Genomic DNA, 18742 nt, shown 5'->3' with positions numbered 1-18742 from the left:
GTGGTTACGTTGCGCAGCTGAGTCACGTGACCGCACAGCAACAAATCACAGCAGAGTCGGGAAAAGAGGGCGGAGCAAAGTCTGTGTGCAGGAGAGGAGTCGCGCAGAGAGAGCTGCTTTTTCATGAAACGGGAGTAAAGTAGTGAACTTACAGGAACATATACCACTGCCAACGTTTGGCTGCACACCCTTGTCTCCTGGATTGTAGCTGAGATCAGCGTGAACCACGTGGGTCTCTGCTCCCTGATCTGTTTCCTGTGTTTGGAAAGACTTCCAGCTTCATCACGGAGTTTCTCTCGGTTTGTGGGCTCATCTAAAGGTAAGCATCGAGCTAACTTTAATGTGGGTTCAGTTTATGTTGAGTTTAGCTCTGTTGAGAATAATAGATTGCTTGGTATACACTGGAGTTAGACAGACTGTAGAGTTTGTGTTTTCTTGCAACATCAATATTATGGCGGTTGCTAGAGGGAAAGAATATATATAGAAAAATAGTCTTGGAATACGAACAAAAGGATGGGGTGCAGGGCAGGAGAACAACCAACCCCCAGGACAGGAAGCCACAGGTACAAGCGTGGGGGAGGGCAACCCCAGGGTGAATAATAGAGAGAGAGTAGTGGAAGCCTACTGAGCAGGGGTGCCAAAGGGCTACTCCCGCCGCCCGTCCCCCTTTATGCTATAAAGGTGTGTGTGAGGAATGCTCCTCAGATCAGCCTTTAGAATATGACTTCATAGGATGATTTTCAGATGCGTCTGTATTTTATTTACTCCCAGCCAGGGGCGATTCTAGGATCAGAGCTTTGGGGCTGCTGTCAGTCCCTGCATCCTTAAATGTTGTTGCTGCAAAAGAAGAATGGATTGGAATATAAACAAATAATAATTACTGGGGGAGAATAATGAATGATGCTCATAGTGAGTAAAAAGTAAACTGAGTGCATTTTTTGGACAGAGATTCACTTTTAATGTGTATAATGTATAATACAGAAACATTAAAAAACACTCCCAAAACAGAATAAATTATTACAAAATATTAATAAAAACTATGAAAATGGAGGCCACTTTGCCTGTGGTAGAATGTATGCAATGTATGAAAAAAACCTTTACTGCAGATACTAATTTTACAAATTTGATAATAATAATTTTGTGTTGTAAGATTTATGAGTTTCATGCTTTCATAGTGGTACTTAGGAGAGCTTGACATTTTTATCAGGTGCTACAAAAGTGTAAAAAGTTTGAGAAAGACTGATAAGTGTATGTGTGTTTTTGGAAAACGTTTTAAGCTGCAGTGCAGAATATATATATATATATATATATATATATATATATATATATATATATATATATATATATATATGTGTGTGTGTGTATACTTTTTGTGTCCTAGCTGAGTAACAGGAGGAGAAGAGTGGTGGTGCAGCAGAGGAACAATTTCAGCCATTTGGACTCAGCTCAGTCACTACAGAGGAGACAATGTCTTCAACACAAAAGGTGAGAAAAACATCACAGTTACACTGTTATTGAAACTGTGTGTACAGCTTGTTGGTTTTTAAAAACCTGTTAACAGCAGCTTTATCTTTTCCATCCTGGGGCCCGTTCTTCGTACGTCGCTTACTACATCCAAGATCAAATGACACATCCAAGACCAAACCATTGCGCTAACCGTGAGCTCTCTAATCCGGTTCCCCGAACACACCTGCTGTTGACGATCAGTACAGCTGGATGAAGTAATGTGACATCACTGGGTGTCGTAAAAGGGGCTATGCATCGATAGTAGAAACATTGATCGGCAACCCTCTGATTGGTCGGCGAAAATGTCGAAGGAGCGCGCTCGGTATTTTTCGGCAGCAGAGCAAGAACTCCTGAGTGAGGGATTTCAGGAGTTTCAGAGTTTAATCAGAACGCAAGGGAACACTGCAAAGGCTGCAAAAGCAAGGAGAGAGGGCTGGCAGAAAGTTGCTGACAAATTAAACTCGTAAGTAATTTAATAATAACAATAATAATGGAGTGGATTTATATAGCGCTTTTCAAGGCACCCAAAGCGCTTTACAATGCCACTATTCAGTCACTCTCACATTCACACACTGGTGGAGGCAGCTACAGTTGTAGCCACAGCTGCCCTGGGGCAGACTGACAGAAGCCAGGCTGCCATATCGCGCCATCGGCCCCTCTGGCCAACACCAGTAGGCGGTAGGGTAGATTTATCATATCACACTATAATATCCAATATTATATTACATTATATTATATTATGTTATATTATATTCCCTTTCACATTAGAGCCACAACAGGACCCACTAGAACATGGGAACAGGTAAAAGTGGAATATAAGAATATTCCACAGAATGGTAATATTTATCACTTATATTGCTTTTCGTCTCTTGGAAAGAGACCCTGAAATAATCTGTTTGTTTGTTCATAACAGCAACCAAGAAAAGGGCAGAGCAAAAAAAAAAGACAGGTGGTGGTCCTGCACCCCCTCGTCAACAAGTTGGTTAAGTGAATAATACCCTCACGGGAATATCAATATCTCTCAATGAGCACACTGTCGCGCTGAGCTAAAGGATCCTGTCTGTCCCGCAATATACGCTGAATTCTGAAAACTCTCCTTATCAATCTTGCACCTTCCGCAATGGGCTGCTCGCGTATACGGACAGGACATGGCTGCGACAGACTTCCCAAATCCACCTTCGCTTTTATAGCCGTGGTCTCCCATCTTGATTACACGAAGTAATTTCCAATTACTACTCTGAAATATGAATTACATCTGTAATAATCACATACATGTAATAGAATGTTAATAGTACATTTCCCTTTTTTAGGAAATGACCTGTATGTATCTGTATGAAATCAATAAATGGATCAAGTACTGCATTATCTTTAGTTACATTGATAATATTTATTTATGGTGAAACAGTGGTGGAATATCGCTGTTGCTTTCATATAAATGAAGCGGACATACCTGCGTGGCTATGGAACGCCAGGACTGCCATAATGAATTAATTAAATACACCATTAAATAATTAATTAAATGTGGCAATAATTAATTAAAATTGGAATTAATTAATTAAATAAATAGTTATGACACATGTAATTAATTAATTATTGACACATGTAATTAATTATTTATGTATTTCACATTTTAATTAATTATTGACACATTTAATTAATTAATTATTGACACATTTAATTAATTAATTATTGACACATTTAATTAATTATTTATGTATTTCACATTTTAATTAATTATTGACACATTTAATTAATTATTGACACATTTAATTAATTATTTAATGATATATTTATTTATTTCATTTTGGCAGTCCTGGCGCCTGGCTCTCGTCATGAAATAATTTTATCTGTCAGCCTCACCCATCAAACTCAGGGGGCGGGGTTAACGCTGCCCATGCAGCTTCTCTAACATTTGATTGGTTGCCGTGCAAAGTAAGTCAAAACAGGTCGATCCTAGATAATCGATTGCTTGTGTAGACTTGGGGCAGCCAGTTATCCCAGAATGCAGATCAAATCACAAGCAGCAATGGTGGTGGTGTAGTTTTAAAATACCCCGTTTTTCTGTCACCAGCTACACTTTTAACAGTGTTTTAGCCGCGAATGTCGCGACGTATGTCTGGTCAGGTTGTCAACATAGAACATGTCTGCAAAAGTGCTCAGATGTTTTCAGAGATTTCACTAGCTCTGCTAACAATTAGCATGCAGAGTGCACCGAGGGGGTTACGTTAACCGGTTTGTTTACATATTCCACTCTCCGTGTTCCACATGTTGCATTCACAGATTCTCACCGAACGATCGTCTCTTTCCGCCTGGTCTTGTGTCTCTGTGCTTCTGTAACATAAAGAACGAGCTGACATTTTTCTCACGAAACCAGCGATCAGCTTAACAGACCCTCAGTTTACCTGCATGCATCCTCCTCCTCATCTGTCAGCTGTTTAACACCTGCTGCTAATTCAAGAAACACGCCTAGTTACCTGGTGATAGTCACAGTTTAACTGGGCAGCCGGTGCTCAATATAAAGCAATGTCAGCGCATTTTTCTGCACAAGATAAGTAAATATAGTGTTTTCCCCGAGCGCAGAGCTGCTGGAGCTTGTTTCCTTACAGAGCACTTTATAGGCGAGCCAGCTTTATCAGCGGCTGATGTCCAATCACCGGCACACAGCTTTGAAACCTCAGCTGAGTTTTAGCTCTCAGTGGTTAAACGCTGGACTTCATTCACTCAGGTTCTGTCTGTCGGGTCACGTTTACTTCGCTGTTTTATTTACAACTGAGCAAATCGGTTTGGCTGAGGTTAAAGTTACGTTTCATAACTGCATAGTTTCACAGACGTTTAATGGTTCACTGGCACATGTGTTAGACTGAACTATCATCTAAATATCATCTGTTTTTTAATAGTTATTCAACTGTATTCTAAGCACCAGCTGTCTGTTAGAATGTGATTTTTTTCTCTCTCTCTGTTGGCAGAGGTATAAAAATGCGCAGGAAAATCTGACGTGCATGGCGAACTTCACCGACGATATTTAGGGAGGAATAAACACACATCAAACATAAATGAACCATTTGTCTGTCTCCATAATTGAGAGCATTTTCTCTTCTTATCTCAACACTCTCTCTCTTTTTTTTTCTTTTTCGGTCATGTTATGTTTACCTGTCAAAGGCTTGTTACAAACTATGAAACACATGGTGCAGACTTCTGGATGTTAGAAGAAAACTAATACTGCTCATGAATGAGACTAAAGGCAGGAAGGTGTCCTTTAAGACTAAACATGTTAATAGGACCTCCCTATTTATATCATAGTTTATGATACAGCACGTGTATTTCAGTAATAGCCTGCTGAGGCCACTATACGTTTGTTTATATCTAATCTTCCTTTTCAAACATTTAAACAGCAGCGAGTCTGCAGCTGAGGGAATACAAATTCAAATTGTCGGAACAGGTTTGCTCGTTTCTTGGATTCATTTGGTGATTTATTAAATGTATAACTGTTATTCTAATCTGCTGCTGAGTCTCTTACACTTTTCTTTATGCTGTATATTTTCACGTCTCTGGAATAGTTGGCAGTTAGATAGTCAGCTGGGAAACTTTGTGTTAACTCATGGAGCTGAGGATATCGTGGACATGCTGACCTCGCTGCGTGGTGTACAGAGCGAGGTCAGCATGATTAATATTCACAATAAAAATATTAGCCGAACATCATGAAGTCTGTATGTGTTTCATAGTGTCGAACAACCTTTGTACAGTTAAAGCCAGCAGTTACTACATGACGGAAACACCAACGTTATCTCTTTTATGCGTTTATACACAGGTCATGCTGATTACTGAACAAAAACCCAAAGATCAGATGTTAAACAGATTAATTTGCTCTCTCTCCTCCTTAAACATGTTTTTAATGTTAGTTATAATTCAGAATTGGCGACTGAAACACGTAGGACACATAAGAACATCAGGAAATAAAACATCGATAAATATAACCTCAGTAAAAGAAGTCAGCGGGGGTTACTACAGCTGTGTACCGGGGCCTGCGCTTTGTCGGTGGGATTGCTTGCGAGGCGAGCGGGTCTATCCCACGCTTTGCCGTGAGACTGGGCAGACATCTCCGAAATCATCGAAACACTTTTGCAAAGAGGCTGTATCTTGACAAACCGACCAGACACATGAAGATTAAACCACTACATTCTCGGCTAAAAAAATATTAAAACGGTATTTGGTAACACACAAACAGGGTTTTTCAAAGCTCAGTTCTGTTAGCTTCCACATGCCGGTTGTTGTGCGCTAGAAACAATGGCCACCAGGCCAAAGCAATGGTTTTGACTCGATCAGCGTTAACCCCGCCCCCTGAGTTTGATGGGTGAGGCTGACAGATAAAATTATTTCATGATGAGAGCCAGGCGTCAGGACTGCCAAAATGAAATAAATAAATATATCATTAAATAATTAATTAAATGTGTCAATAATTAATTAAATGTGTCAATAATTAATTAAAATGTGAAATACATAAATAATTAATTAAATGTGTCAATAATTAATTAATTAAATGTGTCAATAATTAATTAAAATGTGAAATACATAAATAATTAATTAAATGTGTCAATAATTAATTAATTACATGTGTCATAACTATTTATTTAATTAATTAATTCCAATTTTAATTAATTATTGACACATTTAATTAATTATTTAATGATGTATTTAATTAATTCATTATGGCAGTCCTGGCGTTCCATACGTGGCCACGATCTAATCCTGTTTACATAAAGTAAACCTGCTCCCGAGCAGGTTTACGCTTACGGCTCTGTTGCTATGGCAGCAAGTCCCGGATGAGCTTCGGGGAACCGAACGATCCAAGATCACGCGAAATCGTCAACAATCAAATCCAGCTAACCTACTTAGCGAGGTACGAAGAATGGGCCCCCGGACTCCTCCATATATACAGAATCTACATTCACAACCAAAAACCACAGAGGTTACAAGAAAATACAAAGATCATATTTTCTCTACACACATTGAAACAACAATATCATCAGTTGAATTCAAAAAATTTTCTGAAGTAAAAGAGTTTCTCTGCTGATCGATATTTCTTCAATAATGCCGTTTTCATTACAACTCTCATTGTAGCACATTATTGTAATGTGATACTATCACCAGAAGGTGGTGGAAACACACCAACAATGTGTTTTTGTTTACATGTTTGATTCCACCAATTCAATTCAATTTTATTTATATAGCACCAAATCACAACAAAAGTCGCCTCAAGGCGCTTTATAGATACAGAGAAAAACCCAACAATCATATGACCCCCTATGAGCAAGCACTTTGGCGACAGTGGGAAGGAAAAACTCCCTTTTAACAGGAAGAAACCTCTGGCAAAACCAGGCTCAGGGAGGGGCGGCCATCTGTTGCGACCGGTTGGGGTGAGAGAAGGAAGACAGGATAAAGACATGCAGTGGAAGAGAGACAGAGGTTAATAACAGATATGATTCAATGCAGAGAGGTCTATTAACACATAGTGAGTGAGAAAGGTGACTGGAAAGGAAAAACTCAATGCATCAAATTCAAATTTTATTTGTCACACACACACAACCATACACAGTATGACATGGGGGTGAAATGCTTGTAGCTGTACAATGCCCGACCATTAAATGACAGAAGAAAAGTTTTACAATATTTACAGTTTACTAGCAAATTTACAAATTAACTTAGGAATTTACAGTAAAGAATGTGCAAATAGCAGAAGAGATTATAAAGATTATAAATTATAGGAATTATAGGATTATAGGAAATGTGTGGTGGTGCGTGTGGTGATGTGTGTGAGAGTCCAGTCTTATAGTGATGTGTGTGGGAGAGTCCAGTCCTACACCTGGTTCAGGGCCCGAACAGCCTGGGGGAAGAAGCTCCTCCTCATTCTCACTGTTTTGGCCTTAAGGGAGCGGAAGCGCTTCCCAGACCTCAACAGTGAGAAGAGTCAATTGTTGGGATGGGAGAGGTCCATCATAATCTTCCTAGCTTTGGACTTGCACCGCTTAGTGTAGATGGACAGCAGGTCAGGGAGCTCTGATTGAATGATGCGTTCGGCTGAGCACACCACTCTTTGCAGATCTCGTCTGTCCTGCTTGGTGCTGTTCCCAAACCAGGTGCAGATGTTTGCCGTCAGGACGCTCTCGATGGTGCAGGAGTAGAAGTTCTTGAGCACCTTCAGTGGCAGATGGAAGTCTCTAAGTCTTCTGAGGAAGAAGAGACGCTGACGGGCTTTCCTAACCAGGGAGTTGATGTGACAGGACCATGACAGGTCCTGAGTGATGTGGACACCCAGGTATCGGAAACTGTCCACTCTCTCCACTGGCGTGCCACTGATGATGAGGGGTTTGTAATTCCTCGCCTGCTTTGTAGTGAAGTCCACGATGAGCTCCTTAGTTTTGCTGACGTTTAGGAGGAGGTTATTCTCCTGGCACCAGGTCTCCAGGTTCCTAATCTCCTCCAGGTAGGCCGTCTCGATGTTGTCGGAGATCAGGCCCACAACAGCAGTGTTGTCAGCAAACTTGACAATGGAGGTGGTGTCTGATGTGGCTACACAGTCATAAGTGTACAGTGAGTACAGCAGGGGGCTTAAAACACAGCCCTGAGGCACTCCAGTGCTGAGTGAGATGGAGGGGGAGACTTGTTTTCCCACCCTCACTGATTGGGGTCTGTCTGTGAGGAAGTTGAGGATCCACTGACACAGTGATGAGCTGAGTCCTAGATCCGTCAACTTGGTGAAAAGCTTAGAGGGAATTATTGTGTTGAATGCTGAACTGTAGTCCACGAACAGCATCCTAACATAATTCCCTCTGCCAGTGTCCAGGTGACTCAGGGATGTGTGGAGCAGGTGACATATGGCATCGTCTGTGGAACGATTAGTCCGGTAAGCAAACTGAAGTGAGTCGATGGTGGCAGGAAGTGAAGAAGTGATGTGATCTCTCATCAGTCTTTCAAAACACTTCATCACAATTGAAGTCAGTGCTACTGGACGGTAGTCATTGTGGCAAGCGGGCTGTTGTTTCTTTGGAACAGGAACAATAATGGACTGTTTGAAGCACGTGGGAACCACAGCTTGGGCCAGGGAGAGGTTGAAGATCTCCGTGAACACCGGTGCTAGCTGGTCAGCGCAGGCTCTAAGGACCCGACCAGGGATTGCATCTGGTCCTGCTGCCTTCCTGGTGTTAACCCTCCTGAAGGTGTTCCTCACGGCATGCTCTGTGATAACAAATGCATTTTCTTCACTGGTGCACTCCAAAGTCTATTGCAGCATAACTAAGGGAGAATTCAGGGTCACCTGGTCCAGCCCTAACTATATGCTTTAGCAAAAAGGAAAGTTTTAAGCCTAATCTTAAAAGTAGAGATAGTGTCTGTCTCCTGAATCCTAACTGGAAGCTGGTTCCACAGAAGAGGGGCCTGAAAACTGAAGGCTCTCCCTCCCATTCTACTTTTAAATACTCTAGGAACAACAAGTAGGCCTGCAGAGCGAGAGCGAAGTGCTCGAATAGGGTGATATGGTACTACAAGGTCATTAGGATAAGATGGGGCCTGATTATTTAAGACCTTGTATGTGAGGAGCAGGATTTTGAATTCAATTCTGGATTTAACAGGAAGCCAATGAAGGGAAGCCAAAACAGGAGAAATCTGCTCTGTCTTTCTAATAGGGCTGCTCAATTAATCGAATTTTAATCACGATTACGATCTGGGCTTTCAACGATCATTAAAAATGACTGAGCCGATTATTAGCACCTCCCTCGTGCTTTTACTCTCGCGCTGCTCCGTGTGGCAAATCGAGCGCACCTCTCTGCATTTCGAACACGCGTCACAACAATTAAGAGGACCCGAGGGAAGCTCGGAAAGCTAAGCAGAAGTTATTTGGAGAGGAGAGTGACTGCCGTTGGTTGAAAAGAGAGGTAAAAAAAAACTTCAGTGGTGTGGAAACATTATGGGTTCGTGGAGTCAGACGTGGATCAAGTAGACACAGTGTGTAAACTTTGCTACGGTGTTGTAGCTGCACCACAGAGCAACACTGCAAAGTTCACTAAACATAGATGTTTGCATTTTTCATTTATTTTTTATATAGCAAACATTTGCACTGTTATCAGTATTTGCACACTATTTTATATTATTTTTTGACAATCTTTAAAGTCATTATTCAATACATTGTTATTGTTAAATAAATATCGTCAAATAATCGAGATCTCAATTTCAGTGAAAATAATCGTGATTATCATTTTTGCCATAATCGAGCAGCCCTATGGAAAAGTTCTCAGAGCATGTGCTGACGAACTGACCGGAGTCTTCACTAAAATCTTCAACCTTTCCTTGTCATCAAACACCGTCCCGCCCTGCCTCAAAACCTCCACCATCATCCCCATCGCCAAGAAGACAGCTGTGGCCAGCCCAAATGACTACAGGCCTGTTGCACTTACGCCTGTAGTGATGAAGTGCTTTGAGAGACTGGTCTGTCAGCACATCAGGGCCGGTCTGCCTCCCACTCTGGACCCCCACCAATTTGCCTACAGGACAAATCGTTCCACCGAGGACGCTATCACCATAGCGCTCCACACTGCGCTGAGTCACCTGGAGCACTGAGGAAGCTATGTGAGAATGCTCTTTCTGGACTTCAGCTCAGCATTCAATCATATCATCCCGGAGATCCTGGTCCAGAAACTGTCTCACCTGGGACTCTCCACCCCCATCTGCCTCTGGATCAAGGACTTCCTGACAAATAGACCACAGTCTGTCAGACTCGGCCCCCACCGGTCCAGCACCATCACACTCAGCACCGGGTCTCCACAAGGATGTGTTTTGAGTCCCCTCCTCTTTACGCTCTACACATCCGACTGCTCCCCTACCCATCTCTCAAGCACCATCATAAAGTTCGCGGATGACACCACAGTGGTTGGACTCATCTCAAGGGGGGATGAGTCGGGACTACAGAGATGAGGTCAACAGACTGACTGAGTGGTGTTCAGTTAACAACCTCCAACTGAACACCACGAAAACTAAAGAACTTATCTTGGACTTCAGGAAGGGCAGAGCAGACCCGGCCCCACTTTACATTCACGGGAACTGTGTGGAGAGGGTACGCTCCATGAGGTTTCTGGGCGTGCAGATCTCTGATGACCTCTCCTGGACTGCAAATACTACAGCGGTGGTTAAAAAGGCCCAACAGCGTCTCCACTTTCTGAGAGTGCTCAGGAGGAACAACCTGGAGGAGAGGCTGCTGGTGACATTTTACAGAGCCACCATTGAGAGCATCCTAACGTACGGCATAACAACATGGTATGCAGGGTGCTCAGCTGCGGACAGGAAAGTACTGCAGAGGGTCATCAACACAGCCCAGAAGATCACTGGCTGCTCTCTGCCCAGCCTGGAGACCACTTCAAACTCTCGGTACCTCAGCAGAGCTGGCAATATCATCAAGGACCACTCTCACCCCAGCAACCAACTGTTTGAACTATTACCGTCAGGCCGACGGTACAGGTCACATAAAACCAGGACAAACAGATTCAGGGATAGCTTCTTTCCCAGAGCTATCACCGTAGTAAATAAGCACAAAAACAATTGAACCTATTCCATACCTTCACTGTCATTATATTATGCTGCTATTCATACTGTCATTATATTAATGCTGATATCCTGTATATATTGTACATACTATTGTTTGAGTACTTACGATTGGTTTTTTTTGTACTTTTTATATTTTACATTTATATTTATTATTGAAACTTGCACCAAGGGAGTGGCACTCCAATTTCGTTGTACTCTGTACAATGACAATAAAGGCTATTCTATTCTATTCTATTCTACAGCGGCCTGGTTAGCTACTAGTGATGTTCGATTCGTGAACGAATCGTTCAATACTCGAGAATCACTTTACTGACTCGTGAATCATGATTCACAAGCCCAACTGACTCACTGACTCATCCCTGTTGCTGTTAGCAAACTAATTCCATTAGTAGAAATATATCTAGCTTATAATTAAAATTGTGGGGGGAAAAACAATAGCCAGTTTCGTAACAAAAGCATTTCTGCTCTGAACTGGAAGAAAAACCCCTGAGTAGAAGCTCACATCAAGAAAATAGCTCCTCGGTTCACAGTAGCATCGCGCTGCTAACATGCTAACAGCACATTTGAGCTACTCACCCCCTCCCTTCCTGTGCTGAATCAAAGAGCGAATGAATCACTCAGGACTCACTAACCCCCTCCCTCCTGTGCTGAATCAAAGAGCAAGCGAACGAATCACTCAGGACTCACTCACCCCCTCCCTCCTGTGCTGAATCAAAGAGCGAACGAATCACTCAGGACTCACTAACCCCCTCCTGTGCTGAATCAAAGAGCGAGCGAACGAATCACTCAGGACTCACTCACCCCCTCCCTCCTGTGCTGAATCAAAGAGCGAGCGAACGAATCACTCAGGACTCACTAACCCCCTCCCTCCTGTGCTGAATCATAGAGCGAGCGAACGAATCACTCACTCACCCCCTCCCTCCTGGCTCACAGCTTCTTCTTCTTCTTGGTTGGTGTCAGAGATTTACAGTTAACAAACAGTCAGGTGAATAAACAACAATGAGACACTTGTGTAGGTTAACGTGCTGCACGGGTGAAAAGCTCAGAGCAAATCACACCGAACTGCAGTATTCGTTTATTTTTATAGGTTACATCGTCAATATGCAAATATAATCACATTTCCTGTTACGCAGGTCCTGATGCTGTCTGTGTGTGTGTGTGTGTGTGTGTGTGTGTGTGTGTGTGTGTGTGTGTGTCACAAAGTATGTGTGTTGCAAGTCAGTTTCTAAGAATAATATAATGCAATCCAACTTCTGCGGATATGTATTTCTGTACTGGTCTCTTGTCAGTGTCACAGGGTCAGCTTCCTGTTTCAACAGAAAACTGTGTCTGGTGAAATATGTGTAACATAACTTTTGAAGCATAAGCAAATAAAACAATAAAAACTCCCTAACATCCCTCCCTGTTGTTACCGTATTTCACCACTTCAATCATACTTTATTATCAGCTAACAATCACTTGCTTATAACATTTTCAATTGTAGCATCATTCAGTATGTGTGAATGTGTGTGTTCCTATACTAAATCTTCTTCGTCTGGTTCATCTTCTTGTGGCAGTCCAACATAGGTGATCACTGTGGCCTGTAACATTTTGCCAATCATTGATCTGATACAGGGTAGAATGCATGTAGAGAACATGCAAAGCAATAAAAGAAGAACTCCTATCAAGACAAGTCCTCTGTGTTCATGACATAGTCTTGTTGCTGTGCATTACTCAGTTGTCGTAACTTCTCCAGGGCGGTGGTCATGGTCAAGGAATGCACGTTATCTGGAATGTAGGTGCAGCAAGTGGTGTTGAATAAGACACAGAGGCCCCCTCTCTCAGCGAGAATCATGTCCAGGGCGACTCTGTGTTGCATGACCACTATTCTGATCGCGTCAATTTCCTCATTATGAGCCTTGTTTATCCATGTTGAGCTGTTCTGGAAAAGTCCAAATCGGTAGTCAAGAGTCTCGATCCTTAGCATGTTTTTTCCATTCCCGATCCATGGGAAAAGTGAGTGCAGGACTTTCTGTCCGGTGGTCCACAACTTGAACTCCGCTAGCACATCACTGCCCCAGATTGGATCATGAGGTTGCACGTCATCAGTGCTCCTCTTGCGTCTTGGTTGGTCCCTTTCTGTCCTGCGGCATCCGTAAAGTCTGGGAGCAGTTTTGGTTCATCCCCAGCTTTCTGTTACCGTATGCGAAGGTGAAACACATTGGATGTTGTATTCCTGGTTCCCTCCTGACGTTGAAAGATTTTCCCTTGTCATTGGTTGCATTCAGGTGTACCCAGTATCGGTCATCACAGCTGTAGTTCCAGTCTGAGACCTCTGGTGTACAAAACACTACCTCATTAGGTTTATAGTTGATCAGTGTTCCATTACACCGTCGCAGGTCGATTTTTGTGACTTGTCTTTTTAACCAATGTTAAGGTGCATTACCACCCCCTGGCTCACAGCGCAGTGGACATTTAGATGAGAAAATATATATTTGACACACTTAAGGAAAATACTAATAAAATACAAATAAACAAAATAAATGTTTATTAAGCAATTTTGATAAGAAATTGCTTAATTTTAGAAATGTTTTTGCTCTTTGTTCTCTATAAAATAGTTGGGGTTTTTTTTGTTTTTTTAAATCATTCATCTTAGCAGTGGGATTTACATGAAAAGGGAAACAAATTAAGTTTGAGTGAAAATGTAAAATTGTTGCACTCTCTGGTCAACTGACTCAGTGAATCAAATGACTCAAAACACCCGATTCACTTTGGTGAGTGACTCATTAACACTCGATTCAGTAAAAAGAATCAAATTGTGAATGAAGGGTGCGAAGCAGAGTCTCCAATTCAGTAATCCTGGCCTCCAAATATGCTACATTTGTTAAAGGTATCATTACTGCTAAAGGAGGCCGAGGAGTAACTAAACATCTGACACAATGAGCAAGAAAGTGCAGGAGGGACAGGTGAAGTAGCCATGGTGCTAGTGAGTCGGCTACGAGCTAAGCTAAGCTAGCGAAACAGTACAGAGACAGTGAGTGAATACTTTGGCTATAAATTAGGTGGTGAGTACACAGAAAGTGTGTTTCGGATGAAGCACGTGAAGATTATACTCTGAAAAAAGAATGTATTTAAAAGTTGTTAATTAAATTGCTAAGCAAATAAGCTACTCAGAAACACCACTGTGTTTGAGCAGGAAAAGGATGTGATACTCTCCCGCAGAGCGAGCGAACATCAAGTGACAGCGCCACTGGAGGGAGTGTCAGTTTGTTCCACGACTGCATTTCACTCAATGCCTCTGTTTGTATGTCTTTCACTGCAGGACCAACATGGAGCAAGAAGTCAGCGCTCTCAGGAGGCCGACAAACCTCACAGAAGAAAGGGAGAGAAAAACTACAGCTGTGATGAGTGTGGGAAGGATTTTACCCGAGCTGGAGACTTAAAAACACACCAACTCATCCACAGTGGAGTTAAACCTTACAGCTGTGACTTGTGTGGAAAGTCTTTTACCCAGGCTGGAAACTTAAAAAAACACCAACTCATCCACAGTGGAGTTAAAGCGTACAGCTGTGACTTGTGTGGAAAGTCTTTTACCCTGGCTCAAAGCCTAAAAACACACAAAGTCATCCACAGTGGAGTTAAAGCGTACAGCTGTGACTTGTGTGGAAAGGCTTTTAACTGGGCTGAAAACTTAAAAACACACCAACTCATCCACAGTGGAGTTAAACCTTACAGCTGTGAGTTGTGTGGAAAGTCTTTTACCCGGGCTGGAGACTTAAAAACTCACCAACTCATCCACAGTGGATTTAAACCTTACAGCTGTGACTTGTGTGGAAAGTTTTTTACCCAGGCTGGAAGCTTAAAAACACACCAAATCATCCACAGTGGAGTTAAAGCTTACACATGTGAGTTGTGTGGAAAGTCTTTTACCCTGCCTCAAAGCCTAAAAACACACCAAGTCATCCACAGTGGAGTTAAAGCCTACAACTGTGACTTGTGTGGAAAGTCTTTTACCCTGCCTCAAAGCCTAAAAACACACCAAGTCATCCACAGTGGAGTTAAACCTTACAGCTGTGAGTTGTGTGGAAAATCTTTTACCCAGGCTGGGGGCTTAAAAACACACAAACTCATCCACAGTGGAGTTAAAGCCTACAACTGTGACTTGTGTGGAAAGTCTTTTACCCAGGCTCAAAGTCTAAAAACACACCAACTCATCCACAGTGGAGTTAAACCTTACAGCTGTGAGTTGTGTGGAAAGTCTTTTACCCAGGCTGGGGGCTTAAAAACACACCAAGTCATCCATGGTGGAGTTAAAGCTTACAACTGTGACTTGTGTGGAAAGTCTTTTATATATCCACATCAGCTTAAAAAACACCAACAGATCCACACCAGAAAGTAACTCTACAAGTGCAGTTACTGTGAGGATGTATTTAGTTTATCTTGTAATTGTAACCTGATTGTTTGGAACAAGTCTGATCAGTAAACTTATGGAGTTATACTGAATGAACTGTTTGGAAAAATGAAGACTCATTTTCACTCAGTAAGCTGAGTGTTATAATGTAAACAGTAAAATGTAATTGGATGTTGGCAGAGATGCTCTTTATTTCAGGCGACGTTCAGGATAAAAACATTGAAGGAATTCCCTGATTTACAATGTCTTTGTTTAGAAGCGGAGCGAAGCACACTGATCCATTTCTCAACCCTGTCGTCACTGTGGTGGTGGGAAAGAGTTTCTCTGTGATCTTTGTGGAAAAACTTCCAATCATCAACGGGACCTAAAACCACATCAACGTAGCCACACTGGAGACAAAATGAACTACTGCAAAGAATGTGGGAGAGGCTTCCACACACCAAGTACATTAAAATACATGAACTCTTCCACAGTGGGGTCAAAAAGCACATCTGTGACCAGTGTGGGTCATCCTTCACCACTGGAAATGAGCTCAATGAAAAAGCATAAGGGAATCCACACAGGAGAGACACGATACAATTGCAGACACTGTGACAAAAGCTTCTCACAATCAGGTCATCGTAACAAACATGAACGTACACACATGGAAGTGAACTTCAGCTGTGACCAGTGTGACAAGAGCTTCAGGAATCTCAGTTCATACTCCGAACACAAACGATCCCACGCTGTAAATAAACGGTTTCACTGTTACCAATGTGCAAAAACCTTCACTTCATTATCTGCTCTGTGCAAACATCAGCCTGATCATGCAGGACTGAAATCACTGGATCACAATGAATCTGAAGAGAGAGAAAGATCCTCTTCTGGTTTCAGGCTCAGACTTAAAAACCTTGAGATCAGGCTCCACAGAGTTCAGATGGAATCTCCTGTAAAGAGTGTCAGCTGATGCCACACTTGGATCTGATGAGGTAGCTCTGATTTCTGGACCTGCAGTGAATAATCCTGAATGTTACATTTAGGAAGCTGCATGTCTAGATATGCATATCAAGTTTATTATTTTTCCTTTTAGGGATTTTAATTCTCTAAAATGTTATCCCTGTTACATTTTAGTCTTTGTTTCCTTAGGATACAGTAGTGTTTAGTAGTTGTATTCATTTTATGTGTTACCTAAGTTAAATTTCAATCCTTCCTTCATATTTAATCTTTTGCTGTGGTAAAATCTTCTCTTAAATCATTTTCTCCCAAAACTACAAATGTTTTCACAGCAGTTGCTCTTAAAACTTCCAAAATGAACTAAACCTGTCCACCAGCTTTGAAACGACACCTGCTGTGACTTTATGTCCAGAAAAAAGAAACTCAAGCTAAACTGGTTTTGGGCTGTACTTTCATATAATACCAGTTTGTACCTGAAGATGATGCAGTGAGTCAGTGTAACCTTTATTTAATTAGGCAAAGACCACATTCGTATTCACAGTGGCAGCAAAGAAATGTTGAAAGTTAAAAACAGCAGCACACATCAGGGCCAATTTAAAGATCATAAGGTGACTACTTTTACTTAATTCAAATTCCTTCAAATTTTGGCTCCTCCTTTCACTTTAGTGTATTTACTGTATCCTTGAAGTCCACATGTTGTTTTTTAATGAATTAATTTTGATCCACATGTTCTGCAGCTGTTTTCCTGTTGATTTGAAGTTTGTATTATGAAATCCTGACAATAATAGAGTGTTAGTTATATTTGATGTACTCTGTGTAAAGTTTGTCTTATTAAACAGTTTGGTGTGAAAATGAAGAAATGGTCTCAGAACAAGTAGTTTGAGCTCTGGTTTCCCATTCAAACTAATTTAACTGTTTTCAGTCGTACATGTGGAGGTTTATCAGAGGAGGCGACTTGGCTGTTCTCCACTCACACAGAACAGGGTTCCTGCAGCTCATTAAAAACTCTGAAATGATCTTCAAGGACCAAAATATTTGAATTTTCTCAAAAACGTGCTGTGGGCATGACGTTTTTAGAGAGTGTGTTTAAAACAATTAATAGCTTGAATTTTAATTTTATTTGGAGGAATAAGTGCCATTATATATCTAAAGATGATTTGGTTAAACCATACATTGAAGGCGGTGGAAACGCAATTGATTTTGATATAATGAATGGTGTTTTGAAACTTAAATGGTTAAAATCCTTCCTAAATAATCCACACTCCATTTGGTTTTTTATACCAAGTAAGGTCTTTAACACACTGGGGGGTATCGACTTTCTCCTAAAGTGTGACTTTGAAATTACTAAGCTACCTGCTAAACTCTCTGAATTCCATAAACAGGTCCTTCTTTATTGGAAAATGTTATTTAAACATAATTTCACTCCACATAATTGCCCAATTTGGAACAATAGATATATACTGATGAACAGAAAATCTATTTTTATTCAAGATTGGTTATCAAAAGGTGTTTGGGCAATTGCCCATTTTGTAGATGAGGAAGGACATGTTCTAGGACATCAAGATTTTTGCCAAAAGTTTAATATCCAATGTTCTAAAAGTAAATTTAATCGGGTTATAAAATCCATTCCATTGTCACTTAAAAACATATTGTAAATGATATAATATATTCTGACATCTCCCCCAAGTTAAGGCAATTATATATAAATGGTATTCGATTTTGTGATGTTAAATGCAACAATAAGTTTCTTAGATCTTCATTAAGGAGTCTTTATTCTCCAAATTTACTTAGACGTAATTACATATTAAAAGATTTCCAAAGGGAAGAAATTGAAAAAATAAGAACTGATTATATCACCTTCCCTATCCCTCCTAAAGGGAAAGAAGTCCAATTTAAAATCTTGAATAAAATTTACCCGGCAAATAGACTCCTTAGTGATAGATTCAAAATAGAAACGGGTAATTGTGTATTTTGTGAAACAGAAGAGGAGGATTTGGACCATCTATTCTTTTTGTGCAATTTTATACAAATATTTTGGTTGGATTTTCATACCTGGCTTTATTCCAGTGGGATTCAAATTACCCCATTTACCTTAAATATGATAATGTTTGGAGTGTTTTTGAAAGAAAAGAAAGCTAATTATGGTGTTAATGTGTTATTAATCTTGTGCAAGCATTTTATACATAAATGTCTCTTTTTTAAGACTAAACCAACACTGGCTCACTGGAAAAACGACTTAAACCTGTTGGTTAAATCTTTGACTTTAGTTAAAAAGAAAAAGGCTGCTTTTTTGTTTCCTTTATGGAAGATTTTGATTTAGTG

At 41.0% G+C, this 18742-nt stretch overlaps 1 protein-coding gene across 2 annotated transcripts; it reads left to right on the top strand.

The window, feature by feature from the left end:
- The first annotated feature begins 104 nt into the window (after window positions 1-104).
- On the top strand, window positions 105-17280 carry LOC146578549 (uncharacterized). Of its 2 annotated transcripts, none has more exons than XM_085268722.1 (3): window positions 105-319; window positions 1382-1485; window positions 14399-17280. In XM_085268722.1, exons 2-3 carry the CDS (start codon window positions 1468-1470, stop codon window positions 15473-15475), a joined length of 1095 nt encoding a protein of 364 aa, XP_085124848.1. In that variant the 5' UTR covers window positions 105-319; window positions 1382-1467; the 3' UTR covers window positions 15476-17280. The 2 variants fall into 2 exon arrangements, with proteins under 2 accessions (XP_085124848.1, XP_085124849.1); XM_085268723.1 differs by lacking the exon at window positions 105-319 and adding an exon at window positions 386-909.
- Window positions 17281-18742: the final 1462 nt, after the last annotated feature.

The sequence above is a fragment of the Mchenga conophoros genome, linkage group LG3, assembly GCF_057382185.1.
Source record: "Mchenga conophoros isolate Kocher_MC1m ecotype Shallow Benthic linkage group LG3, M_conophoros_male_GT1.1, whole genome shotgun sequence".
Classification (NCBI taxonomy): Eukaryota; Metazoa; Chordata; class Actinopteri; order Cichliformes; family Cichlidae; genus Mchenga; species Mchenga conophoros.
This window is presented reverse-complemented; position numbering and strand designations above follow the sequence as displayed.